The 27,238-nt window shown below is 36.7% G+C and overlaps 1 protein-coding gene and 1 long non-coding RNA gene across 5 annotated transcripts; one reads left to right on the forward strand and one right to left on the reverse strand.

Annotated features, from left to right (window-relative positions):
- Positions 1 to 627: 627 nt before the first annotated feature.
- On the reverse strand, positions 628 to 7,568 carry LOC149193422 (uncharacterized). Of its 2 annotated transcripts, none has more exons than XR_016254437.1 (3): positions 6,467 to 7,568; positions 6,265 to 6,345; positions 628 to 786 (listed from the first exon to the last, which is right to left on the reverse strand). XR_016254437.1 is itself a non-coding variant. In XM_089404840.1 (3 exons), exons 1-3 carry the CDS (start codon positions 6,591 to 6,593, stop codon positions 629 to 631), a joined length of 330 nt encoding a protein of 109 aa, XP_089260966.1. In that variant the 5' UTR covers positions 6,594 to 7,568; the 3' UTR covers position 628. The 2 variants fall into 2 exon arrangements, 1 of the variants encoding a protein (XP_089260966.1); XM_089404840.1 differs by having other exon boundaries at positions 6,265 to 6,309.
- Positions 2,409 to 15,782, forward strand: LOC149193423 (uncharacterized). Of its 3 annotated transcripts, none has more exons than XR_016254439.1 (4): positions 2,409 to 2,721; positions 3,313 to 3,577; positions 3,682 to 3,755; positions 15,559 to 15,782. It is a non-coding gene; the product is annotated as an uncharacterized LOC149193423 (long non-coding RNA). The 3 variants fall into 3 exon arrangements; XR_016254440.1 differs by having other exon boundaries at positions 2,419 to 2,721; positions 3,506 to 3,577; XR_016254438.1 differs by having other exon boundaries at positions 2,423 to 3,577.
- The last annotated feature ends 11,456 nt before the right edge of the window (positions 15,783 to 27,238 follow it).

The following is a 27,238-nucleotide window of genomic DNA, read 5'->3' on the forward strand; positions in this document are numbered from 1 at the left end:
AGACTTCTAAATGGTGTGCGTTAGGTTCCAAAGCGTTTTTATGTTTATTGAAATGTATTTTACAGTTGATCTTTCTTAAGAAGTTTGCCTTTAAGGTTGATCGCGTGATGTACATATACAATTCCTAAATATGCAATCTAAGATGATAAACAATCATTAACTTTCTTTTTTGCAGTGAAAATCCTAGCTACTAAGGAAAGAGAAGCGAAATTGTTTCAACATAGAGCAGAGAGCACACGCAAAGTCCTAAATCAATTTCTGCATGCATTCTAAATGTAAATGTACATGCATGTATTTGTTTTCCGCTTTCTTAATGTGTGGATGACAAAAAAAATGCCAAGTGGAATATAATATCAATACAAGGATATGACTAGTCCAGAATTCAGACAGACATAAGCAAAGGTATTGAAGTTTGTATCTAAGATTTTCTAGAGTCTGTTCACTAAAAACAAGACAACCACGATGGCACCACTTTGCATTAGTTTAACACAAAGGAATAAAGTTTAAATTATCAAGAAAGCATATATATAACTGAATCATTTCAATCGGGAAATAATTTTGAATGAAATTTATAAGACTCTTTAGTTGCTCAGTGGCTAATGTACAATTGATGGAAGAGGATTTTGTATCATGGCCCATGGATGAAATAGAAATGAAGCAAAAACTCGGAAAGGAGATTAAGGTTGTTACCGGAGATGAAGCAATACAGAAAACGCCCAGAAATGTCCCTCAATGCTGAAAGTTGGATTGCCCAGTGACAAAACAGAGTAGGCCAAGGCAAAGTATCTGTATTTAACATTGTTGTGTGAGTAACCAACATAAGCTGCACAGTGCTATGCAAATTAATAGTCTTTGCGAGAAGAAAACCCAACATAATCCACACAATCTAATCCTCACGAGGAAGGTTTTGCAGGGATTTAAAGGTTTTCTTATGTTATAAAATCCTAGGCAAATGTGGGTGCCCCAACAAATAAAAATGTTTACCATAATACCCACTTACTATTAAGCATTGTCTCCAAAGGAACTTGAACAATATGATAAAAGACTCATCTTTTACTTCTATAATATACATAATGTTAAATATATGAAAAACACTTTCTGCTTTCAAGTAAGACTCTATAGTTGCTGAGTGGCTAATGTACAATTGATGGAAGAGGATTTTCTATCATGGTCCATGGATGAAATAGAAATGAAGCAAAAACTCGGAAAGGAGATTAAGGTTGTTACCGGAGTTGAAGAAATACAGAGAACGTCCAGAAATGTCCTTCAACGCTGAAAGTTGAACAGCAACTACAAATTAGTTTGCAACTGCTTCACATATAGTAAAAAATGGATATTGTCAGATAAAGGTAGGGAGAAATTCAATAACAAAACAGAGATTAAACTACATGCAAGATGATCCGAGAACAAGTAGTAAAGGAAAAATTACCACCACTTTCTCCAAGGTGTGTAGATATCGAATTCAGCTGTGCCCTGTTCTCATAAAGGCACTGAATAGCTTGCCTCAATCTTACAATTTCTTTTGCCAAATTCTGCCCAAAAAAATATTGACTCATTAAAGATAAAAGCAAAGCCTGTTTCTGAGCACTAGCAACCTTGCTGATGTTCTTTAGTCACAAACATGATATCATTAAATTTAGTACAATATGATATCATTAAATTTAGAAATTGTACTAGAGAGAAATATAACAAGAATCGTTACTGGAGGTTCAACCCAAGAAACATAAAAAATGATGGAAAGCAGCACATCAGCCAGCATTCAGTGCAAACACACCTCACAAGATTTGTCCGCTGCTTGATATCAATCACAAAGTTGCAGCTAACAATAGATTTAACATAAGAAGTGAAGAAATAAAAGAAGTTGATCTTCTTGGTCTCCTAAGAAAAGAATATATCTGAGTGTGAGTGTTAGCCCTGAGTTTACTGAATGGAAAAGGCATATCATACTCGGAAGTTTGATTAATATGAGTACCCTTCTAATGATGGCGGAAGTTTGGTTAATATGAGTACCCTTCCAATGATGGCATGTTGTCATTTCATGGGAATCCAATGCAAAGCATATCTCTGGTAGCAATATTTGGCATAAGTCAAGAGTGTTGTGGTTGAGCCATTATAAGCCAAGTCCCTTCCTAGGTTTTGAATGGAGTAGAGTGAAGGCTTGGCGAAGATAAGTTTTTCCTTCACACAGCATGAGCAATGTATCCTACCATTCAGAAAGAAGGAAAAATTGCTTCAAGTCTAAACTTATGTGATTATAGTCTGTGGGACACATTGGATCCATTTCAAATTTCATGTGTGCATCCTCGTGTTCACTTGTTACATGGAACAGTAGTATTATATTTTTTATTTTGAAAATTGATGGTAAATTACTACAACATGAGCTAGTGAATAAACTAAGATAGATGTCAAAGCACGTGTCAATGAAAGCTTACAAAGGATTTAATACATTACAACAGAATTCTATTTTTAATGAGAAGCGTACAACTAATACATTAAGATGTCGAGGGCTCATCTGATCTTCATACTATTTTTGTATTCAGCTTCAAAATTCCAGGGAGGACTTTACCATTCACAGAGCATATAGACAACAGCTGAAGACTTCAGGGACAGAGGAACTTTTGGCAGAAGACTAAGTTCTTTAATTGTAGACCTGATTGGCCATTTTTTATTGTAAAAAAATTCTGAGTCAGAGGGATCCATTATATTCATTTCTCATTCGAAGTAGAGCCTTGTTCTTTGCTCTTTTACTGTTTTAAGCTTCTTTAAATTTCCATCTCTTTTCTTCTACATATGAATGCAATTAATGCAACTTTAGATTCAAGAATTTACAAAGGCATTCTGTGTTTCATATATATATATAGTTGATCATTAAAATCATTGAAGAAGTATGATAGTACATTGAGGTGATAGTATGAACCCATAGCTTCTACTCAGAGTTGCACATTTAGCTTAACATATAAACCATAGATCTTCTCTTCTACAATTTATCTACAAATGGCTTGGTTTGTATCACATTGTATAATCCCATCTTTACATCTTTGTCTTTGATTTTCCTTAAAGGTTGCTTGGAACAAAAATACCTGGAACGCTTGTAAATACATTAGCATTTCCCAAATAAACAATGCCACCTTCATTTTTGTTACACATTTTATGTGACATATATATTAGCATCTCATTTTCTGTCTAACTATTCTTTAGTGTGGATATTGTCTATAAATATCATTTACTACATTCTTTATTGTCCCTAAATTACAATTTATTAATACCCTCACAATTATTCTGAAAATAACTCTGTAAGTGGATAATATACAGGATATTGAATAACAACAGTTTATCAGAGGAGATGCCATGGCAATTGAACAACTGCTTTAGCCTTACTACTCTATAAGAATTTGCCTGAATTGGTGCTATTTTTTGTTCATTTCATCGTGAAATTATAGAGGAAACAATCCTCGTATATCAACTCGTACTTATTCATACTGGAAACGATCAATTTGTTTTACAGAAACCTCTGCCACAACAATTTGTCTGGGAATATTCCTGTCACACAGAACTTTACAAGGTTTACCCCAGAAAGGTATAGATATAATGAACACATTTTATTTCTAGATCAAATTCAGTTTTCTTCTTGATATTCTCAAGTCTGTACATTTTATCTGATGGGAACGATTTTTGCCTCAGTTTTGTTGGAAATCCAGGTCTCTGTGGCTATTGGATTGGATGACTTTGTGGGATATCTGCTAGACAACCAAAAGGTGATAACAGAACTAGATATTACAAATCAGATTCCATAGATTTGTATTAAATATCCTTTAGATTATATTCATAGTGTTATCTATTGATTGTGTAAATGGACAGCTTCTGTGTGAACAACAGCTATTGTTTGCATCTCATTAGGTTCAGTGATATTAGTGTGTGTAATCACCATCACTCTCTACCTTTCAAATCAACATAAACCATTCACTAAAGGGTCATCAAGCAAAACGGGTCAAGGTGTTATGCCTCATTTCAAATTTGTTATTTTTCAGAGTAAAGCTATCATCTCACCATCAATATCTATGCCTCTTGTTAAAAGATTCTTGCATGTCCTGACCAGGTTCTCCAAGGCTTGTAATATTGCACATGGATATGGCCCTATACATGTATGATGATATAATGAGAATGACCGAAAACTTGAATGAGAAATTCATAATTGGCAAGGGTGCTACAAGCACAGCTTACAGATGTGATCTTAAGAACTGTAAGTCAGTTGCTATTAAAAGACTATACACACACTATCCACAAAGCTTGCGGGAATTCGAAACTGAGTTAGAGACTGTTGGAAGTATCAAACATCGATCTGTCCTCCAACAATACCACGGGAACAATTACTAGAGAGCTGGGGCATACTATAAATTTAGACAGATTGTGAATAAAAATTTCAGACCTCCTTCAAGTTGTCAGCGAAGGTACATATAACAGTTTAATTGAACAGTTTAAGAAGTCGATTGCAAAGGGTAATATGCAAGGCTTAGATCTCTGCTGATTAGGAAAACTGGCCATGCTCAGTTGATGCAAGTCCGAAGTAAGTGTCGGTATGTACAATGGAATAAATGATGAATAGTGGAACACTGTGAGGAATCAATGCGATTGTGCAAATAGTTTCTATGTTTTGAGCTCCAAATCAGAACATTGACCAGTGCAATGATCTCAAACCAGTGATGTCGAGTGATGTACTTGGAATGACTCTCAGTAACCCTTGAAGAGCTTTGGAGCAGCTTCTAAAGACATTATGTATCAACCTCTTGAACAGAAATTGAAGCTTTTTGAATAAGCCTTGAATCAGCATGTTGGAGAGTTTTTTGGAGAAATCTTGAAGCCTATTGAAAAAATCTTGAACCAGAAGTAGAAGAAGTACCTTTTGGGGCAGACCTTGGGTTAACTTTTGGAGCAACATTGTAGCCTCTCTCGAAGCAGACTTGGAGATTCCTTGTTGCAGACTTGAAAAGATTTGGAGCAGAAAATCTGGGGCTCACTTTTAGTGCAGATTGGAAGAGTATTGGAGCAAAAGTTTGGAGCAGACATTGCAGTCCTTCTTAAAGCAGATCTGAATAAGACCTTGAAGACCAAGTTGAAGCCTAGATTTATATTTAATGTTGCACAAATTTGGCAGAGTAGATTTGTTATCAAATTGGTGGTGTCTTTTATTTGATCAGATTCATTACTTCTAATAATTTTCTAGTTTGCCTTACCGCGTAATTAAACCACTACTATTTTTAATATGATCTTTCAAATTATTTTGGTTGAGAAGTTGGTGAGAAGAATTAGTGGGAAATTAATATGAACAAAACAAAATATGGTTTATTATACTTATTTTTCCTTAAAGTAAAGAAAATTTAGTTTAATGTAATGATAGAAATTATTAAAGAAAATTTAGTTTAACAGCTTCTAAAGACATTATGTATCAACCTCTTGAACAGAATTTGAAGCTTTTTGAATAAGCCTTGAATCAGCATCTTGGAGAGTTTTTTGGAGAAATCTCGAAGCCTATTGAAAAAATCTTGAACCAGAAGTAGAAGAAGTACCTTTTGGGGCAGACCTTGGGTTAACTTTTGGAGCAACATTGTAGCCTCTCTTGAAGCAGACTTGGAGATTCCTTGTTGAAGACTTGAAAAGATTTGGAGCAGAAAATCTGGGGCTCACTTTTAGTGCAGATTGGAAGAGTATTGGAGCAAAAGTTTGGAGCAGACATTGTAGTCCTTCTTAAAGCAGATCTGAATAAGACCTTGAAGACCAAGTTGAAGCCTAGATTTATATTTAATGTTGCACAAATTTGGCAGAGTAGATTTGTTATCAAATTGGTCTGGGGCTCACTTTTAGTGCAGATTGGAAGAGTATTGGAAAAAAAGTTTGGAGCAGACATTGTAGTCCTTCTTAAAGCAGATCTGAATAAGACCTTGAAGACCAAGTTGAAGCCTAGATTTATATTTAATGTTGCACAAATTTGGCAGAGTAGATTTGTTATCAAATTGGTGGTGTCTTTTATTTGATCAGATTCATTACTTCTAATAATTTTCTAGTTTGCCTTACCGCGTAATTAAACCACTACTATTTTTAATATGATTTTTCAAATTATTTTGGTTGAGAAGTTGGTGAGAAGAATTAGTGGGAAATTAATATGAACAAAACAAAATATGGTTTATTATACTTATTTTTCCTTCTATCATGGTCCATGGATGAAATAGAAATGAAGCAAAAACTCGGAAAGGAGATTAAGGTTGTTACCGGAGTTGAAGCAATACAGAGAACGTCCAGAAATGTCCTTCAACGCTGAAAGTTGAACAGCAACTACAAATTAGTTTGCAACTGCTTCACATATAGTAAAAAATGGATATTGTCAGATAAAGGTAGGGAGAAATTCAATAACAAAACAGAGATTAAACTACATGCAAGATGATCCGAGAACAAGTAGTAAAGAAAAAATTACCACCACTTTCTCCAAGGTGCGTAGATATCGAATTCAGCTGTGCCCTGTTCTCATAAAGGCACTGAATAGCTTGCCTCGATCTTACAATTTCTTTTGCCAAATTCTGCCCAAGAAAATATTGACTCATTAAAGATAAAAGCAAAGCCTGTTTCTGAGCACTAGCAACCTTGCTGATGTTCTTTAGTCACAAACATGATATCGTTAAATTTAATACAATATGATATCATTAAATTTAGAAATTGTACTAGAGAGAAATATAACAAGAATCGTTACTGGAGGTTCAACCCAAGAAACATAAAAAATGATGGAAAGCAGCACATCAGCCAGCATTCAGTGCAAACACACCTCACAAGATTTGTCCCCTGCTTGATATCAATCACAAAGTTGCAGCTAACAATAGATTTAACATAAGAAGTGAAGAAATAAAAGAAGTTGATCTTCTTGGTCTCCTAAGAAAAGAATATATCTGAGTGTGAGTGTTAGCCCTGAGTTTACTGAATGGAGAAGGCATATCATACTCGGAAGTTTGATTAATATGAGTACCCTTCTAATGATGGCGGAAGTTTGGTTAATATGAGTACCCTTCTAATGATGGCATGTTGTCATTTCATGGGAATCCAATGCAAAGCATATCTCTGGTAGCAATATTTGGCATAAGTCAAGAGTGTTGTGGTTGAGCCATTATAAGCCAAGTCCCTTCCTAGGTTTTGAATGGAGTAGAGTGAAGGCTTGGCGAAGATAAGTTTTTCCTTCACACAGCATGAGCAATGTATCCTACCATTCAGAAAGAAGGAAAAATTGCTTCAAGTCTAAACTTATGTGATTATAGTCTGTGGGACACATTGGATCCATTTCAAATTTCATGTGTGCATCCTCGTGTTCACTTGTTACATGGAACAGTAGTATTATATTTTTTATTTTGAAAATTGATGGTAAATTACTACAACATGAGCTAGTGGATAAACTAAGATAGATGTCAAAGCACGTGTCAATGAAAGCTTACAAAGGATTTAATACATTACAACAGAAATCTATTTTTAATGAGAAGCGTACAGCTAATACATTAAGATGTCGAGGGCTCATCTAATCTTCATACTATTTTTGTATTCAGCTTCAAAATTCTAGGGAGGACTTTACCATTCACAGAGCATATAGACAACAGCTGAAGACTTCAGGGACAGAGGAACTTTTGGCAGAAGACTAAGTTCTTTAATTGTAGACCTGAAGAGCTTTGGAGCAGCTTCTAAAGACATTATGTATCAACCTCTTGAACAAAAATTGAAGCTTTTTGAATAAGCCTTGAATCAGCATGTTGGAGAGTTTTTTGGAGAAATCTTGAAGCCTATTGAAAAAATCTTGAACCAGAAGTAGAAGAAGTACCTTTTGGGGCAGACCTTGGGTTAACTTTTGGAGCAACATTGTAGCCTCTCTTGAAGCAGACTTGGAGATTCCTTGTTGAAGACTTGAAAAGATTTGGAGAAGAAAATCTAGGGCTCACTTTTAGTGCAGATTGGAAGAGTATTGGAGCAAAAGTTTGGAGCAGACATTGCAGTCCTTCTTAAAGCAGATCTGAATAAGACCTTGAAGACCAAGTTGAAGCCTAGATTTATATTTAATGTTGCACAAATTTGGTAGAGTAGATTTGTTATCAAATTGGTGGTGTCTTTTATTTGATCAGATTCATTACTTCTAATAATTTTCTAGTTTGCCTTACCGCGTAATTAAACCACTACTATTTTTAATATGATTTTTCAAATTATTTTGGTTGAGAAGTTGGTGAGAAGAATTAGTGGGAAATTAATATGAACAAAACAAAATATGGTTTATTATACTTATTTTTCCTTAAAGTAAAGAAAATTTAGTTTAATGTAATGATAGAAATTATTAAAGAAAATTTAGTTTAATAGCTTCTAAAGACATTATGTATCAACCTCTTGAACAGAATTTGAAGCTTTTTGAATAAGCCTTGAATCAGCATCTTGGAGAGTTTTTTGGAGAAATCTTGAAGCCTATTGAACAAATCTTGAACCAAAAGTAGAAGAAGTACCTTTTGGGGCAGACCTTGGGTTAACTTTTGGAGCAACATTGTAGCCTCTCTTGAAGCAGACTTGGAGATTCCTTGTTGAAGACTTGAAAAGATTTGGAGCAGAAAATCTGGGGCTCACTTTTAGTGCAGATTGGAAGAGTATTGGAGCAAAAGTTTGGAGCAGACATTGTAGTCCTTCTTAACGCAGATCTGAATAAGACCTTGAAGACCAAGTTGAAGCCTAGATTTATATTTAATGTTGCACAAATTTGGCAGAGTAGATTTGTTATCAAATTGGTCTGGGGCTCACTTTTAGTGCAGATTGGAAGAGTATTGGAGCAAAAGTTTGGAGCAGACATTGTAGTCCTTCTTAAAGCAGATCTGAAGAAGACCTTGAAGACCAAGTTGAAGCCTAGATTTATATTTAATGTTGCACAAATTTGGCAGAGTAGATTTGTTATCAAATTGGTGGTGTCTTTTATTTGATCAGATTCATTACTTCTGGGAGAGTTTTTGATCCGGATTTAAGCAGGAACGCAATAGATTACAGAGATAACCATAAATACAGAGATGCGATAACCATAAAAATAGAGATGCAGCGGAAATAATACTTCATTTCACTAATGGAGAATACTGAAATATGCTTACAAATAGAAATGACCCAGCTAGGGCGATGGTAGCTTATCTCTGAGAAGAGATGTGTCGGCTACATGCCTCTGAACTGTTCCGAACTGTCTTTACAATGAGGCTCGAAGGCCTATTTATTATTGAGAAACAATGGAAAACCCTTAACATTCCAAAACCTAACCCTAGAAGATGAAAACGCCAAACTATGGGCCCCGTTTGGGTAAATTGGTACATCAACTTCCCGGGGTCGTAACTTTGGCATACGATCTCCGTTTTACGCGCATGATAGCCCGTTGAAAAGATCTTTCTGAGGACTATAACGCAAACAACGATTTTTTATTTAAAAAATCGCAGCAGCGAGATTTCCCAAAAAACGTCGTTTAGGGCCTCAAAACGGCTCCAGAAGTTTAGGACCCGAAAACTGCTAAAAATAGTAAATTGTGCTATAATTAAGGAAACTGAAAATGTCAAGAGGGACAATGGTGGGGGTCTAGGTGGACTTGGCAGGTGGCCACCAATATCCACCTGGATCATTCCTCCCCCCTTAGGAAGCAATGGTCCCCATTGCGTTGAGTTCCTCCATGAGATGGGAAACTTTTGCTGAACTTGGTCCCTGGTGAGCCACTTGCCATTGTGAAGGAGTTGGCCTGCTTTGACAACTCGATACAGTTGAATATTCTGTCGGCGAGTATTCTTGATCTGTGTGTCCATGATTCGATCAGTTGCAGCTTGTTCCATGCAATCTGGATTTAATTCTGTGGGGGTGAGCTATTCTGCAATGTCGGATGTATCTAGCAATGGTGGAAAGTATGGCCGAAGGCGGTCCACATTGAACACTGGGTGCAGGCCAAGGAATGGGGGAATGCTGAGTTCAAATGCATTATCTCCCACAGCCTTAGTAATGGTGTAGGGACCATATCGGAGTGGTCTCAGTTTCCGATAGGCTCCAGTAAGGCGTTCCTTTTGTAAATGCAACCAGACTTTGTCACCCACCTGGAACTTGTGTGGCACTCGATGTTGATCATGTTGCTGCTTGAACTTGGCATTTGATTTCTCCAGAATGTCATGGACCTGCTGGCGAATATGTTGGATGTGCTCAATGAAGTTGGTCGCCTTGTTTGTTTCAGACTGGACATGAGCAGAATCTGTGTGAGTAGCTGCAAATGGCATGGCCACATCAATGGGGCATAATGGCTGGAATCCCAAGCCCACCTGAAAAGGGCTATGGCCAGTGGAGCTGTGAAGAGCTCGGTTGTAGCTGTGCTGAACATAGGGGAGGCTCTCGTCCCATGTGCGTGGATGCTTTGAGTTGTACATGCGCAGAATGTGTACAATCATCCTATTGACAACCTCTGTCTGGCCATCAGTTTGAGGATGGAAGGCGGTGGACTTAGTGAGTTTGGTGTCCAGCATTGACCAGAGACTGGACCAAAATGTACTGAGGAACCGACTGTCCCGATCTGAGATGATAGAATGTGGAATCCCAAAGTGCACCCAAACTCGTTCAAAGAAGAGTTTAGCAGTGGCTTCTGCTGTGATGTTCTTCTTGCAGGCCGCCATGATGGCCATGTTCGAGAACCTGTCGACGACTACAAAAACACAGTCATTTCCATGCTTAGTGGAAGGAAGGCCAGACATGTAATCCATGGAGATGGATTCCCAAGGTTGGCTAGGGGTAGGCAGTGGGGTATAGAGGCCTTGCTTCTTGATGGTCGGTTTGGCAATGGCACAGGCAGTACATGATCTGATGTACTTCCCAACATCCTGTCGAAGATTCGGCCAATAGAAATACTTTTGCAGCACTGCCACTGTTTTCTCGACCCCGAAATGACCAGCAACTCGACTATAGTGTGCTTCCCAAATCATCTTGGCACGCTCGCTTGAAGGAACACAAAGGTGACCCAAGTGGCATAACAGGTCGTCCTGGAGGTGAAAATCTGGAACATGCTGACCTTCCAAGAGGTTCTGGTATGTGTGGCCGAATTCCGGGTCGCTTTTGTAGAGCAGTGGCCAATCAGAAGTCTCATGCCCACAAGAGTTGAGGACGGTGGTTAACGCCATGATCGGTGGTCGGCTGAGGCAATCTGCAACATTATTAGTGCTGCCCTTCTTATACTTGATATTCAAATGGAACTGTTGCAGGTATGTGGACCACTTCTGATGGCGATCATTCTGCAATTTCCCTTGGGTCTGTATGAACTGTAGGGGTCGGTGGTCTGTGTGGATGACCGTTTCCTTCCCCAAAATGTAGTGCTTCCATTGCCGACAAGCCTGTACAATGGAATACATCTCTTTATCATAAGTGGGATACTTCCGGACCGTGTCTGAAAGTGTTTCACTGTGATATGCCACAGGATGCCTGTGTTGAGGAAGGACTGCCCCAATAGCATAGTCAGAGGCATCTGTCTCGACCTCAAATGGTTGTTGTAAATCTGGTAAAGCGAGCACTGGTGCTGTGCAGAGGCGATCTTTCAACTCTATGAATGCCTTCTGTTGAGATTCATACCAAAAGAATTTTGCCTTCGCCCCGCCCTTGGTGACTTGACTCAAAGGCCAAGTGATATGAGAAAAACCCAACACGAACCTGCGGTAGAAGTTGGCAAGACCTAGAAAGCTGCGGAGCTCTGTCAAAGTGGTCGGAGGTGGCCAATCCCGAATGACTTTGATCTTGGCTGGATCCACATGCACCCCCTGTTCATCAATAATGTATCCCAGATACTGAACCTGGGTCATGCCAAAAGTGCATTTCTCCAAATTGGCACATAGCTTGTGTTGCCGCAGTGTTTGGAGAACCTGTCGGATGTGGTGGAGGTGCTCTTCCCAACTCTGGCTGAAGATCAGAATGTCATCCAAGTATACCACTACAAATGAGTTGGTGAATGGCCGCAAGATGTCATCCATTAGCCTCATGAAGGTTGCAGGAGAATTTGTCAACCCGAAAGGCATAACCAACCATTCGAAAAGGCCCTCTTTGGCTTTGAAGGCAGTCTTCCACACATCAGAGGGTTCGATTGGTACCTGGTGATATCCTGACTTCAGATCAATCTTGCTGAAATATTTTTCCCCCTTTAGTTGGTCTAGGAGGTCATCAATCCGCGGGATCGGGTACCTATTACGGACAGTGATCTTGTTCAGCGCTCGATAGTCAATACAGAGTCTCCAAGTCCCATCCTTCTTCTGTACCAACACAATTGGGCTCCCGCAAGGCGATGAACTCGGACGGATGTGGCCTTTTTGCAGAAGCTCCTGAATCTGCCTCTTGATTTCATCGTTCTCTAGAACGGAGCGCCGATAAATTGGTCCATTGGGTAACGGTGCACCTGGGGTCAGATCGATGGAGTGCTTGACCTGACAGTGCAGAGGAACCCCTACGGGGGAGGTGAATATGTCCTCGTACTCCTCCACGACCTTGTCCATCTGTAGTTGTCGTGCAGAGGGGCCCTGTCTGGAGGTTGTGGCCACCGTCTTCTTCTTTCCTTGAGGGCGTATCATCAGGAAAACAAATTTTCCAGTTTTGGAAATGAGCTTACTGCATTGTTTTGCAGTAATCAAAGAGATGGCAGTAGGCGATGCTACCTCTGGTATCCTATACAACTGATTTCCCAAAGTAATAATAACAGCACGAGGCCTTGATTCATACACAGCATGTCGCTTCCACAAGTATGGTTGTCCTAATAATACATCACAAACTTCAAGCGGAGCAATGTCACACAATACCTCATCTGTGAAGGGCTTGATGTTGTATGGAAGGCGACACTGTTGGCTCACGCGAAGATCCCGTCCTCGGTGCAGCCACCCGATAGTGTACGGTTGTGGATGTGCTGTGGTCGATAAGCCCAACCGCTTCACGACCTCTGCCGAAATGAGGTTCTTTTGGCTCCCGCTATCGACAATGAACTGTAGTGGGGAGCCCCTTACCCACATCTGGGAGTGGAAGAGACGCTCCTCCTCCTCTGGATCTTCGGGTTCATTTTTCTTGATCTTGGCAGTAGCAACAGTGGCGTTGGGATCCGCATCAATGATCTGCTTCCCTTTGTCATTCCCCTTGTCTGTTTCTGACTCAGAGTCGGAACATGCATCTGATTCTGAAACCTTTAGTTCGGCCATCAGTGACTGCTTGGCCCGACACTCACTTGTGTTGTGAGTGGAGCTCTTATGGAACTCACACCATTTTCCCGTGTCCTTTTTCGGCTTTGCGGCACTGTTCTTTGCTTGTAGCTTTTGCGGGTTGTCTTGGGCTGCCCCGCCTTGGCTTTGTCCCTTGTTCTGTGGTTTAGGAGCACCTTTCCCTTGCTTTGGATTTGTAGATCCAAAGTCTCGCTTCTTTTGTTTAAACTTCTGCTCGATCTTGACGGCATATCGGTATGCTATGCCGAGCGATGAGATGTTCAGGAATTCCATTTCTTCCTGGATGTACTTGTGCAGGCAGCCGCGGTATTTGAGTATCAGATGCTGCTCCGAATCCTTGATACCCAACTTCGTGCGAAGGGTATGGAAAAGATTGGTGAACTCTGGCACATCTTGATCCCTTCCCTGCCGCAGCGTGGTCCACTTTATGTATTCATCCTCATAGCTTCCAACAGGGTAGTATTGCTCCTTGATGGCATCTCGGAATGAATTCCAGGTGGGTGCGGCTGAGAATAGCGAGCCTGTAGTTTCATCCTTCTGCTCGCAGTAGGTCTCCCACCAGTCCTTGACGTGGGGGGCTGCTTTGAGAAGAGCGAAAACAATCTTTTCCCGACTTGAAAATTCATGAACAGAAAAATACCCATCTAGCAGATTTAACCATTTATCTACGGCATCTGCGTCTATTTGACCCTCGAAGATGGGGATTTCAAAATTAACTTGTACCTTAAACGGTGTGGCGTTTCCAGAGTAGCTGCTGGAAGCTGATGCGTCACCTTTGGGTAGCCGCTGAAGGATTTGGGCAAAGTTGTCCATCATCGCGTTCCGTTGTCGCTCGAGGGCTTCTTCGAGCAAGATTTTGATGGGATCTCCTGCTCCCTCGTCTTTCTTCTTATCCGCCATGGGAGGCCGTCGAGATTTGCGAGGCTGGTCTTGCAAGGGTTCAACTAGCTCAAGCCCTAACTCCTTATATCCCGACCTCGTCAGGGACATGCAAAGAAAAACAGAGAAAAAGAAGACCGCTCTGATACCACTGATCCGGATTTAAGCAGGAACGCAATAGATTACAGAGATAACCATAAATACAGAGATGCGATAACCATAAAAATAGAGATGCAGCGGAAATAATACTTCATTTCACTAATAGAGAATACTGAAATATGCTTACAAATAGAAATGACCCAGCTAGGGCGATGGTAGCTTATCTCTGAGAAGAGATGTGTCGGCTACATGCCTCTGAACTGTTCCGAACTGTCTTTACAATGAGGCTCGAAGGCCTATTTATTATTGAGAAACAATGGAAAACCCTTAACATTCCAAAACCTAACCCTAGAAGATGAAAACGCCAAACTATGGGCCCCGTTTGGGTAAATTGGTACATCAACTTCCCGGGGTCGTAACTTTGGCATACGATCTCCGTTTTACGCGCATGATAGCCCGTTGAAAAGATCTTTCTGAGGACTATAACGCAAACAACAATTTTTTATCTAAAAAATTGCAGCAAGCGGGATTTCCCAAAAAACGTCGTTTAGGGCCTCAAAACGGCTCCAGAAGTTTAGGACCCGAAAACTGCTAAAAATAGTAAATTGTGCTATAATTAAGGAAACTGAAAATGTCAAGAGGGACAATGGTGGGGGTCTAGGTGGACTTGGCAGGTGGCCACCAATATCCACCTGGATCAGTTTTTTGGAGAAATCTTGAATCCTATTGAACAAATCTTGAACCAGAAGTAGAAGAAGTACCTTTTGGGGCAGACCTTGGGTTAACTTTTGGAGCAACATTGTAGCCTCTCTTGAAGCAGACTTGGAGATTCCTTGTTGAAGACTTGAAAAGATTTGGAGCAGAAAATATTTGGCATAAGTCAAGAGTGTTGTGGTTGAGCCATTATAAGCCAAGTCCCTTCCTAGGTTTTGAATGGAGTAGAGTGAAGGCTTGGCGAAGATAAGTTTTTCCTTCACACAGCATGAGCAATGTATCCTACCATTCAGAAAGAAGGAAAAATTGCTTCAAGTCTAAACTTATGTGATTATAGTCTGTGGGACACATTGGATCCATTTCAAATTTCATGTGTGCATCCTCGTGTTCACTTGTTACATGGAACAGTAGTATTATATTTTTTATTTTGAAAATTGATGGTAAATTACTACAACATGAGCTAGTGGATAAACTAAGATAGATGTCAAAACACGTGTCAATGAAAGCTTACAAAGGATTTAATACATTACAACAGAATTCTATTTTTAATGAGAAGCGTACAGCTAATACATTAAGATGTCGAGGGCTCATCTGATCTTCATACTATTTTTGTATTCAGCTTCAAAATTCCAGGGAGGACTTTACCATTCACAGAGCATATAGACAACAGCTGAAGACTTCAGGGACAGAGGAACTTTTGGCAGAAGACTAAGTTCTTTAATTGTAGAAGACTAAGTTCACACAGCATGAGCAATGTATCCTACCATTCAGAAAGAAGGAAAAATTGCTTAAGTCTAAACTTATGTGATTATAGTCTGTTGGACACATTGGATCCATTTCAAATTTCATGTGTGCATCCTCGTGTTCACTTGTTACATGGAACAGTAGTATTATATTTTTTATTTTGAAAAGTTCACACAGCATGAGCAATGTATCCTACCATTCAGAAAGAAGGAAAAATTGCTTCAAGTCTAAACTTATGTGATTATAGTCTGTGGGACACATTGGATCCATTTCAAATTTCATGTGTGCATCCTCGTGTTCACTTGTTACATGGAACAGTAGTATTATATTTTTTATTTTGAAAATTGATGGTAAATTACTACAACATGAGCTAGTGGATAAACTAAGATAGATGTCAAAGCACGTGTCAATGAAAGCTTACAAAGGATTTAATACATTACAACATAATTCTATTTTTAATGAGAAGCGTACAGCTAATACATTAAGATGTCGAGGGCTCATCTGATCTTCATACTATTTTTGTATTCAGCTTCAAAATTCTAGGGAGGACTTTACCATTCACAGAGCATATAGACAACATCGGAAGACTTCAGGGACAGAGGAACTTTTGGCAGAAGACTAAGTTCTTTAATTGTAGACCTGATTGGCCATTTTTTATTGTAAAAAAATTCTGAGTCAGAGGGATCCATTATATTCATTTCTCATTCGAAGTAGAGCCTTGTTCTTTGCTCTTTTACTGTTTTAAGCTTCTTTAAATTAGAGTTAGTAACAAAATTCCCAAACCTATACATTATACAATGGGAGGTCCTTGGTTCGAGGCCTGGAAAGATTGTCAATTCGCAGCAGATGGATCTGTGCTGAGACCTATATTCAATGCACCGATTGCATGATTGAGATTTAAAGCACTGTTTTTTCTAGCAGAAACTGGTAAAATTCTATTACAAAAAATGGTTGCAGCGAGGCTGACACCGCTGCTTAAACGTACATATTGTCTTCATGATTCAAGCTATTTGCACATATAAAAAACATAGTACAGGGCTTACTGAAAGCAGAGCAAAGAACAAATCAAACCATAACAGTTTTAAAAGAATAAATCAGAAACCATAAGAGGAAGAATGGCTTACATAAATCGGAAAGCATAAAGAAAGAAGGGCAAGAAACACGACCGCTAAGAATTTTGCAACTAGAAGAGCAGAAATCCCATGTGTGAAGCAGACAGTAGAAATAGTGATATAACAGCACAAGGCTACGCTGGCTAAGCGGCCCTCAGGCAGGAAGAAAGACACTAAACCACCAAGAAAGACACGTTTCATCACTGCGAAGACACGTTTCGGTTCAGTGACTGCGAAGAGTTTCGGTTCAGTCACTGTGAAGAGTCTCATCACCAGGAGGCCTGGCGTTTCATGGCCCATTGCCAGATCCTCCCTCTCTGTCTTCCAGCTGGTGGAAAAAAACAGGTTAAATCATTCTATGAAAAAAAAATATTAAATCAACGGCAGAAAACACCCCAATCGTCTAACACAAGAATCAATGGCTCAGAATCGCACACGTCACATTTTAGGGATGTCTTTCTCAAAGGGAACGCCTTACGGCGTAATGATTAATTATGTTGGTTTGATTTTCACATACTTTGTTACCTCAAGGTCGTTCTCCATCTTATTGATATAGGATAAAAAATTTCAGCTTTATATTATAATTTATTATAAAAAAATATTATTTTATTTTTATATTTAGAAATAATTTTTTTATTAAATTTAATTATTGATAGAAAGGCTTATTTTACTATTTAGTATGAGGGATAATGTGAATAAAAAAATAATATAAGCTATAATAAAGAATGTGAATATGTTGTAAAGTAATTAGAAGTAAACAAAAATAAATTGAGTAAGATGTTTAAATCTTATACTTTTAAAATTTATTTGAAATTTAAATAAATTATTTAAAATCTATGTTAACTAGTTTGGGTTGATAAAATGTCTTTCATTATACATGTTATGTAAAATATTTTAATGTCAAATATAAATATATATATATATATAGTATCCCACTTAAAAAAATTATAAATATCATGAAAAAATAAAATTTTATGATTAAAATATTTATTTGGTCTTATATATTTTATATAACATTTAAAAATACAATGAAAAATTTTATATTATATTTTATACTTAAAAAAATTAATCTCTTTAAATTTGTATTAAATCTTTAATTAAAATAAAATTATACTGAGTATAATTTACCCCATCAAAATAAACTCTAATATCTGACAATCTTATTTTTAAAAATCAATTACTATAATTCGAACCTACATAACCCTTATGAAACTAAATCGAAATGGATTTGCGGGGCTCATAGTGTTGCAGGAGTCAGATCGGGCCGAAACGACCCTGCATTCCCATTTTATTAGTTCGCGGTGCTGGAATGACGGACGGCATGAGTCGGGTGTAGGAGAATGGCTTCAATAATTGTTTATTGGTGTGCTAAGCAAATTTATAGGGAGAGGAAGAGTTAAAATTGGGTGGATTTTGATTTTTTTTTTTTTTTTTTTTATAAATAATAAGAGTGTTTGAATTTTGTTTATTATAATAAATTTTAATATTATAAGGAAATTTGAGATACTTAAAATTTTGAAATTTAACAGTTGTAATTGGAATTTTTAAAAAACATTTGTCACATTGTATTAAAATCATGTCAAATTTTCTATAATTTTTCAGGCCTTTCTCAAAATACTAAAAGAAAAATATAGCATTCTTAGAAATATATGATTTTTGATGTGCACACTAGTTATAGAATAAATTGCTGAGAGAGGATGGAAGTTGGGATGTTTGTAAAGCCATGCATGAACATTTATACTAGCTTTAAATTCCAGCCAAAACCACCTAAGGCTCAATCGAGGGTGGCATAAAGACACAAGGGCCTGGTTAAACTATTGGGAGATCAACGAGAATGAGGCATTGCAAAACATAAATAACATTAAAGATATTGTTACTTCTAAGTTCAAAGAAAAATTGTGGTAAAAGAAAATTAAGTTATTGTAAGAAGGTCATCAACCCCACCATAGAAGATCAAAAGTATCTCTCTATTTTAACTAGCTCAAAGAAGAAAATTAATATAGCAAAGATTAGAACGAATTCTCATGAGCCCCATAGTGAAACAGTCGTTGGGCAGTTCCTAAAACGCCATGGATGGAAAGGATCTGCCATATATGTGAGAATAGGAGCATCGAGGATGAAAACCATATGTGAGAATAGGAGCATCGAGGATGAAAACCACTTCCTCTTAGAGTGCCCTGCGTACCACATTAGATCTCAGTTTCACAATTATGTTACAATACTGACCTTCCTAGCCTTTTACAATGTCAAAATTATAGTGAGCTTGGGAGGCTTCTCTCCAAGCTTTTTGAGCATAGGAATAAAATCTTAAATCAAAATAATTAATTTGTTTATTTAGGTCCGTCATTGTTTGGTCTCAGCTATACTTTATAACACGTAAATATACTAGATCTAAATGGAAAAAGTTCTTAGCCGTGGGAAATTTTTTATAACCCATACTATTAAAGCTAAAAAATTTATAACTTTTGTGTAAGGTGAAAATTTTTTATTGGGTTTTTGAAAGTATAAAATAATATCAATTAACATTTTGTATTATAAAAAGTAATGGATGTTATAAAAGGTAATAAATTAGAATTTAGTTGTGAATGACTAATTAGTCATTAAGAATCCAAGTGTAATGATTTTGTTTTAAATATAGAATATGATAATGTAAAATTTATATGATTCATTGTAATGTGAAATTTATATAGAAATGCAGTTTATATTGCTTATCATATAATTTATGGTGTAGTTGGGTGTATAGATGAATATAATTTTTTTTCCAATTTACTATTTTAAATGTGGAATTATTAATTTTGTTTAGTATATAATTTTATTTGAGTTGAAAAACTTTAACTAATTTTTCAAATTTTAAATATAATAATTATCCATTTAATTTTAAAATACTAAAAAATATATATATTTAAATATTTATAAAAATATACTTATACATTTTTTCACTATTAAATTTAAGCAACCTAATTTTTTCAGTAATCGAATTCGAGTTATAATTTGATAACTATGATCAATTTCACAGCATTTGCTAAATAATATGTTCTTTCTCCCCAGTATAAACTCCTTTTTCTTCTCGAGCTCTTTATGCTGCCCAATTGTTTGTTAAAACCCAGTTATATCTTCTAATTCGTTTGTATAAAACCCAGCCATAACTTCAATTTTTTCCAAAGATAATAAAAAGGTATTTTTAAACAGTGAGTGATAATTTGTATTAGCAAAATAAAAGGTAGTTTTAAATAGAGATTACAGTGCTATTCTGATGGGTCTGCAGATTTCAGACTTTTTATTTGTCTTTTTAACTTTCGGTTTTTATATTTAGTTGATTTTGAAATTCTATGGTAAATATTTTTGTGAAGCCACTGATTTTTTTTTGAATATGATTTCCCCATATGGTTGATTTTGAAATTCTATAGTAAATATTGTTGTGACTATGTAGTGAAGGTGGTGGCCGTAGCAGCTAATTCCGACGAAAATATAGCTGTGCCATCGTTGCAGGGCATTCTCGTGATGAATTATTTCCAAGACTTCTAAGAAAGCAATGCGAATCTATGGGGTGCCAAACACAAAACTGTTTCCAAAGATGAGTACTCACTTGCGCTCATAACTTCGTAAGAGTGGAATTTTTTTTTTTTTTTCAACTGAAATCTCTATCTTCGAGCTATGGATGAAAAATATTTCCATATTTTACATATTAATTACTTTGGATTTATTTAGCTGGTATATCTAAATCTATCATAAATACAATATGAATTTACTATGTAATTTATGTGGCAGATGTCATATATATATATATATATATATATATATATATTTTATGTAAAGATTTGCTTATGTTATGGTGGAAAATAACTTATGATAAAGATTTTATTTATTTCATATTCTTATATATGTTTTTATGTAAAGACTTGCTTATATTAGGATGGAAAATAAGTGATGATAAATATGTTATTTACTTTAATATGAACTGTAATAGCAATAGTAAACACTTGTAAATATTTATGAACTGTAGTAAAAACCTCTGCCAATAAAAATGAACTTTTGATTTGTGACCATGTGAAGGCCAAACATGTATATATATGGTTGTTTGTTTAACTTATTAAAGTATAAGTGTTGTATGCATCTCACTACAATTCACATTGGGAAGCAATGCTAAGAGAACTCACATTAGATGGCTAGAAACAATTATGGGTAAGTTGGTTACCTTCCCAAAACTCCTCAGGCTACCTGGAGAAGAAGACTCTGAATTTTGGAAGGCACTAATATTTTGAGGAATTATTGATCTCGTTTATCCAATGGAATTCCAATTGGAACCTGGTACTCAATATGAAAATCCTACACTAAGTCTGGGTGGGATCACATAGTCTTGGGAATGTAGATTTTTGTTCTAGTCTAACCTTAATGTGAAGCTGGCTAGGGGGGATACACATTAGAAAGAATGGTCTAGTTGGTTGGGAGGAGCATTTCTTCCCTTGTGAATTTGTGACAGGCTAGCAACAAAAAGATGAAATCTGTTATTTGGTAGACCATTAATTGCATATGTAAAATCTAATGTTTGACTACTATGATAGTTTTCACTCATATAAGAAGGTTATTTTTTAGGTTTGAAAGGAAATATGATGTATTATGATTACATTGTTCGAAAGGAAGTCATTCTTTGTTGAAAAATACAACCGTGGGTGAAAGCTAACTTGAAAAGTGTTTAGCCCTCAGAGGGAGCTTGGGTTAGCCTCTAGGTCAAGCTAACTAAATAGCATCCCAGAAACAGTTGATGGCTCCAATGAGGATGTGTTGTAATAGTTATACCATAAATGTGCCCAATCACTGTGCGAGTAGATTTATCTTTCAAAAGAAAGAGAAGATATCGTGCAAATACAAAGCCAACAAGCAACTCACACAACTCCAGTGATAAGTAGAATTTAACATATTATGATATGACCCTTTAAAAGAAATTGTGAACAAATAAGAAAATTCATGATGGAAGGAAACCCTTCAAAGTCCCAACTGAATAACAAAGAAATAATTTTGATAGGCTATGAACATATTGGCGCATCAACGATTTCAGTACACATCCATTCTATAATAGTAAAGTAAATAATAGTAAATACAAATATTGTAAACATTGGTTTACACCCTCATTGACAAAGGGTATATTATAATTAAATATCAATGCAATTATTGAATATATTTAAACAAATGTACTATAAGTATTTTGACCCCTGTAATATAACTATGGAACAGTTTAAAAATAAATAAACAAGAAGACCTCACTTATGGTATCTTGTTTCCTTTCCTTCTATGATAGGAAGTTTCAATAGTCTGATGGGGGTTACAAATTACTCATGGCCCTACAATATTACTCATAACACAAATGAAAATAGGGTGGACTCCATGAATGGGAACCGAGACAGATGCCTATAAATTCTAGGGTTGAAGAGTCATAGTTAACTATACGAGTAATTAACCCTAATACATGCAAGCTGAAACCCCATTTTGCAAAGGGCAGAAATATAAACCCTCGTGTAATAAAAGAGCTTTGAAACCTAGAAAACAGGTAGGGAAGTATAAAGTTAAATGAAGAAATTGGAGCCAAACTCACAAAGAGAAAATGAATAACATATACGGACACTAAGCCAATATCTGCAAGATCTACAATACAACAAAATAATTAGAATAATTATAAAAGAATGATCATATTTGCAATGGAACATTGATGAAAGACATTGCTAAGAAGGTATTTACCTAGTAAATCTCTCAAGTCGCCATTCACTCCTTTACCTGTCAAACCCTCAAAAGTTAGGTCATTTCTTAGCGCGAAGAGGGAAGTAAGAGTTAAGTTATAATAAAAGTGGGTCAATGGAATATTACTGAGCAGAGACCCATTAGATTGAACTTTCCTTCATAAACTTTGCATCTTTCATAGCTCTCCAAGATCTCTGTAAAGTTGAAGTAAACCCTAACTCGTTTTGGGAAAACCATTGCAAGCAGTAATCATAAATCAATTAAACAATCACTAGAGTAATTACAATCAAATTATTCGATAAAAAAAATGTAGACAGCCATCTATACCTGTTAGAAATAGCTAAGTCATCGAGCAATGGTTCTATTATGGCCATACTATAAAATCTCCCTAGTTATAGAGCCAACACAGTAGAGGAAAAGGAAAGAATGAGGTACTAGAGCACTAAGAAAGGGTAGGCAGTTACCCTGTAACCACCATTTCTCCTCTCCACCGTCGGATTAACCCTAACAAATCTCGACTATATATCTCACTCCTCCTTCCAATTCAATTGTCACGTCGTCGGGTGGAAGAATATTAACTGTTTCTAGATAATTCACTCATTAATATGCCAATACACCAAGGTCAAAGGTTGGTCATAAGTTTGGAAGTAGGTAGATTCTATATGATATGAAATCACAATTGGTTCCTCCTCTATGTAATCATAAAGTGCCAAATATGTCACTATGAAAACCCTTAGGGTAAATCCATAGCCTATTTATAATTATTCCATATTAAAATAATTTACAATTAAAAGAATTTTCATTCGTTGGGTAAGTCAAACAAATGATACAAAGTTTTATAGGATAGCGTAATTGGTACAAGTCAGGACTACACCTAGAAGATAAAAAAAAAAAAAAATTGTGTCGTATAGGGTATTGGGGTATGTTACAAGTAGTATCAGAGCCACGATAAATGCACTGTGGCCTAAATTGGGTAACCATGATGATAACAAAGTTGTGTTTTATACTTCACAAAGAGAGAGAGAAATGATGAGAGGAAGTGGCAGGATGACTACAACATCTACTGAAATCCCTATTGGTCCCAACTCAATACCATTACAAGGAGAAAACCTAGAAATGTGGGTCCAACTAGGAGAAGAACATCGGACTGCCACAACCATGTTAATGGAAATTGTGAAGCAATTAAAAGCAAAAATGGCAAGACTTAGAGTTGACAATGAACAACTTATGAGAGATCAAGAAATAATTTTTAAAATCTTAACAAACCAATAAAATCAGATGAATTCATCCCCAACTATTGGTAATGGTAATAGAGCATAATCCCACTGAGAAAGGGAAGCCAACCCTCGTGAGAGAAGAAACACCCAAGAATCAGAGGATGGAGGGGGATCAAAATCTAATAATGAAAACCAGGAAACACTTCCTAGGACAAGGTGCGTAAGGGAGAAAAAAGATATAAATTGGATTTCCAAGGTGAGTTTAAGAAGATCAAACCCGCAACGTTTGATGGCGAATCGAAGGAGGTTCTTGAAGCTTGGTTATTTAGTATCACTAAATAATTTCAAATCTATGAATGCAATGATAACCTAAAATCCCGCTTGGCAATATATCAATGACAAGGAAAGGCGACGTTATGGTGGCAAGAGGTAAAAGTAATTCAAGGAGCGGATGAACAAGGAATTACCTGGGAGAGGTTTCTGTAGTACTTCAAAGACAAATATCTGACTAAGCACTTTTATGATGACAAGGATAGGGAGTTTCATGACCTCCGATTAGGACAACTGACAATGAACAAATATATAGTAAAATTTAGCTCCTTGTTGAGATATGTTCCTTACATACATGAGGAAAAAGTGAAAGTACAAAGATTTATAAGCAGCCTGCCCACATTTATGAAAGAGCGTTTGGAATTTTATAATCATAAAACTATGGATGAGCTAATATGAAAAGCGTGAATTTGTTACCAACATATAAAGCAGAAAGGGGATAGTGGTAAAGGGCGGAAAAACAAGAAGGGATAAACAAAACATCCTCAAAATATTAAAGGTTCAAAATCTGCAAATTCCAAAGGCTCATATAAAAATATAGAGTAAAAACTCAGGCACAGGTCAGCAAAAATCTAAGCCACAAAATGAACTAAAAACAAATGAGTAGTCAAATAAACCTGAGTTTGATCAGTCTACAAGACCCCCACTACAATTTTGGGGATGTGGGGAGTCTCACTACGTTAAAAATTGCCCCTACCGAAGAAGGACAGAACAAGAAACACACATTGAGGAGGTATCTACGTTATGGGAGGTGATAACGATTTTTCCTAAGATCAATGTTTCATTGGAAGATCATCAAGTAGAGTATCAACTAACTATGGTGGAATTTGAAGGTAAAATATTTAACCAAGTTGTGTCTATTTTAATTGACCCTGGAGTCAGTCTAAGTTATATAAGCCCTAAGATAGTTGAATTATGTCATTTACAAATAGAAAAATTTAAGAATCCATGGTTGGTGCAGTTAGCCATGGGGGCCAAAAGGAGAGTGATGGTTAAGGTGGATAATTTCCCTGTTATGTTGGCAGATCAACCAATAACCGCAAACTTAAGTATTTTTCCCTTAGGGTCATATGATATCTTAATTTTCATGGACTGGATTGAAAAGCATTGGTCTCTTGTGAGCTATAAAGCTAAAACTATCAGTTTCCTTAACGAGGAAGGGTTTAGACAAGAAATCCAGGGAATCATAAGACCCCTGAAATTGTGACCAATTACAACCTCTCAGTTAAGAAAATTCATTAGAAATGGGTGTTAGATTTATGGTATACAAGTGGGGTACACTAATTCCAAGGAAAATACTACAACTCTAGAGAATTTACCCATTGTACAAGATTTTTTTGATGTGTTTCTAGAAGAGATCCATGAATTGCCTCCAAAGAGGGACATAATTTTACTATTGAACTAATTATAGGAGCTACTATGATATCTAGAGCACCTTACCGCATGAGAATACCAGAATTGACTGAACTGAAAATGCAGCTACATGAGTTGTTGGATAAGAATTATATTTGCCTATGTGTCACCTTGGGGAGTGTTAGGGTCCACGTGTTATGAAACCAACTCACAAAAAGATAGAAAAGATAGATAAACGCCTTAGAAATAAGCCTCTTCAAGGGGGAAACCTCCTTTACATTACACAAATGAACAACTCTTAGATGATACAAATGACAATACCTCCTTTCTATATATAGGAGTCTAAGGGGTCATAATATAATCAAAACCGACATAACAATAATAATGTAAGGGCACAATAATAGCAATAGTGGGCTTCTATGGGGCACAATAATAACAATATGGGGACTACATGGGCACAACAATATAATAAGGGGGTTGTACTAATAACAATAAGGGGTTACACTAGTAGAATAGGGACCTAACATGCCCCTCTCCTTCAAAAAGTGTTATCCTCAACACTTGAGTAGTTCTTGATGGTTCTGTATAAAATTCTTGTCCTCCCATGTGGAATCTTTAGCGGGTAAGTTCTTCCACTTGATGAGATACTCTGAAATTGATTGATTTTGTAGCTGTCAGGTTCTTGTTTCTATGACTGCTCCAGGCTCCAATATGATTTTTCCTTACTCGTCAAGTTCTGGCAATATTATTTGAATTGGGATATTTTGCAACTTTTTAATGAGTGGCCACACTTCTTCGTCCTTCATACATTCATCCCTTGCTTCATTTATCCAATGTGGTTGGATAATAGAAATAGCACAAAACAATGTTTCCACATCCTCATCCTTTCCTGAGAGTGCATCTGCAACAACATTTTGCTTCCCTTTTTTGTAGGTGATTTAAAATTCATAACCCAACATATTTGTGACCCATTTTTGTTGCTCTTCAGAGGATAATCTTTGTTCTAAAAGGTATTTAAGATTATCATGATCCATTTTTACCTTGAAGTGTCTTCCCATTAGGTAAGGTCGCCATTTCTTAAGTGCATGTAGTATTTCCAACATTTCATTCTCATAAATAGCTTGCTTGAGATGTATTCATTAAAATACCCAATCGCCTACATCAAAACTTCTTTCACTACGATGTTGATTTTCCTGTTGTTTCATTCGATTTTGCACCAAAGTGGCATTATCCTTTAAAAGTTGGAGAACTTGTTGTTGATGATCGATGTGATCTTTTACTGCTTGAATCTTTTTCTTCTTGATATGTCCTTCTATCCTGATATTTTGAGGAGTGATAATTTCTTCCAATGCATTACATGATATGGTCGGACTCATTTCTTGATGCTCGATGTGATCTTTCACTTCTTGAACATTTTTCTTCTTGATATGTCCTTCTATCTTGATAGTTTGAGGCGTGGTAATTCTGGCCAATGCATTACAAGATATGGTCGGATTCATTTCTTCTTTCTCAATGTCATATTTCACTTCTTGAACCTTTTTCTTCTTGATATTTTCTTCTATCTTGAGAGTTTGAGGAGTGGTAATTCTTGCTAATGCTTTCCAAGATATGGTTGGATTCATTTCTTCTTTCTCTGGGGTTGGTTCCTGGTGTATATCCTATTCTTTTGATGTTGCTTGATCCTTTTCTTCCTCCTCTTCATAATCTATGTATAATAATTTCTTCTCAACACACTTATGACCTTTAGTGTATTTGCTATCACAGTTGTAACAAAGCCCTTTTTCTATTTTTTCTTCCAATTGTTGTGGTG

Source organism: Pinus tabuliformis, chromosome 2_2 (genome assembly GCF_031772625.1).
Source record: "Pinus tabuliformis cultivar Carrire ecotype Pingquan chromosome 2_2, CPIR1, whole genome shotgun sequence".
Lineage (NCBI taxonomy): Eukaryota > Viridiplantae > Streptophyta > Pinopsida > Pinales > Pinaceae > Pinus > Pinus tabuliformis.

Excerpts from the sequence above, each read along its gene's own strand:
- LOC149193422 (XM_089404840.1), bottom strand. The coding sequence starts at position 6,593 with ATGAGTCAATATTTTCTTGGGCAGAATTTGGCAAAAGAAATTGTAAGA. Across the intron at positions 6,310-6,466 it reads GCACCTTGGAGAAAGTGGTG|CGTTGAAGGACATTTCTGGA; the intron begins GTAATTTTTTCT and ends TTCAACTTTCAG. Across the intron at positions 787-6,264 it reads TCTGTATTGCTTCAACTCCG|ATACTTTGCCTTGGCCTACT; the intron begins GTAACAACCTTA and ends TGTTAAATACAG.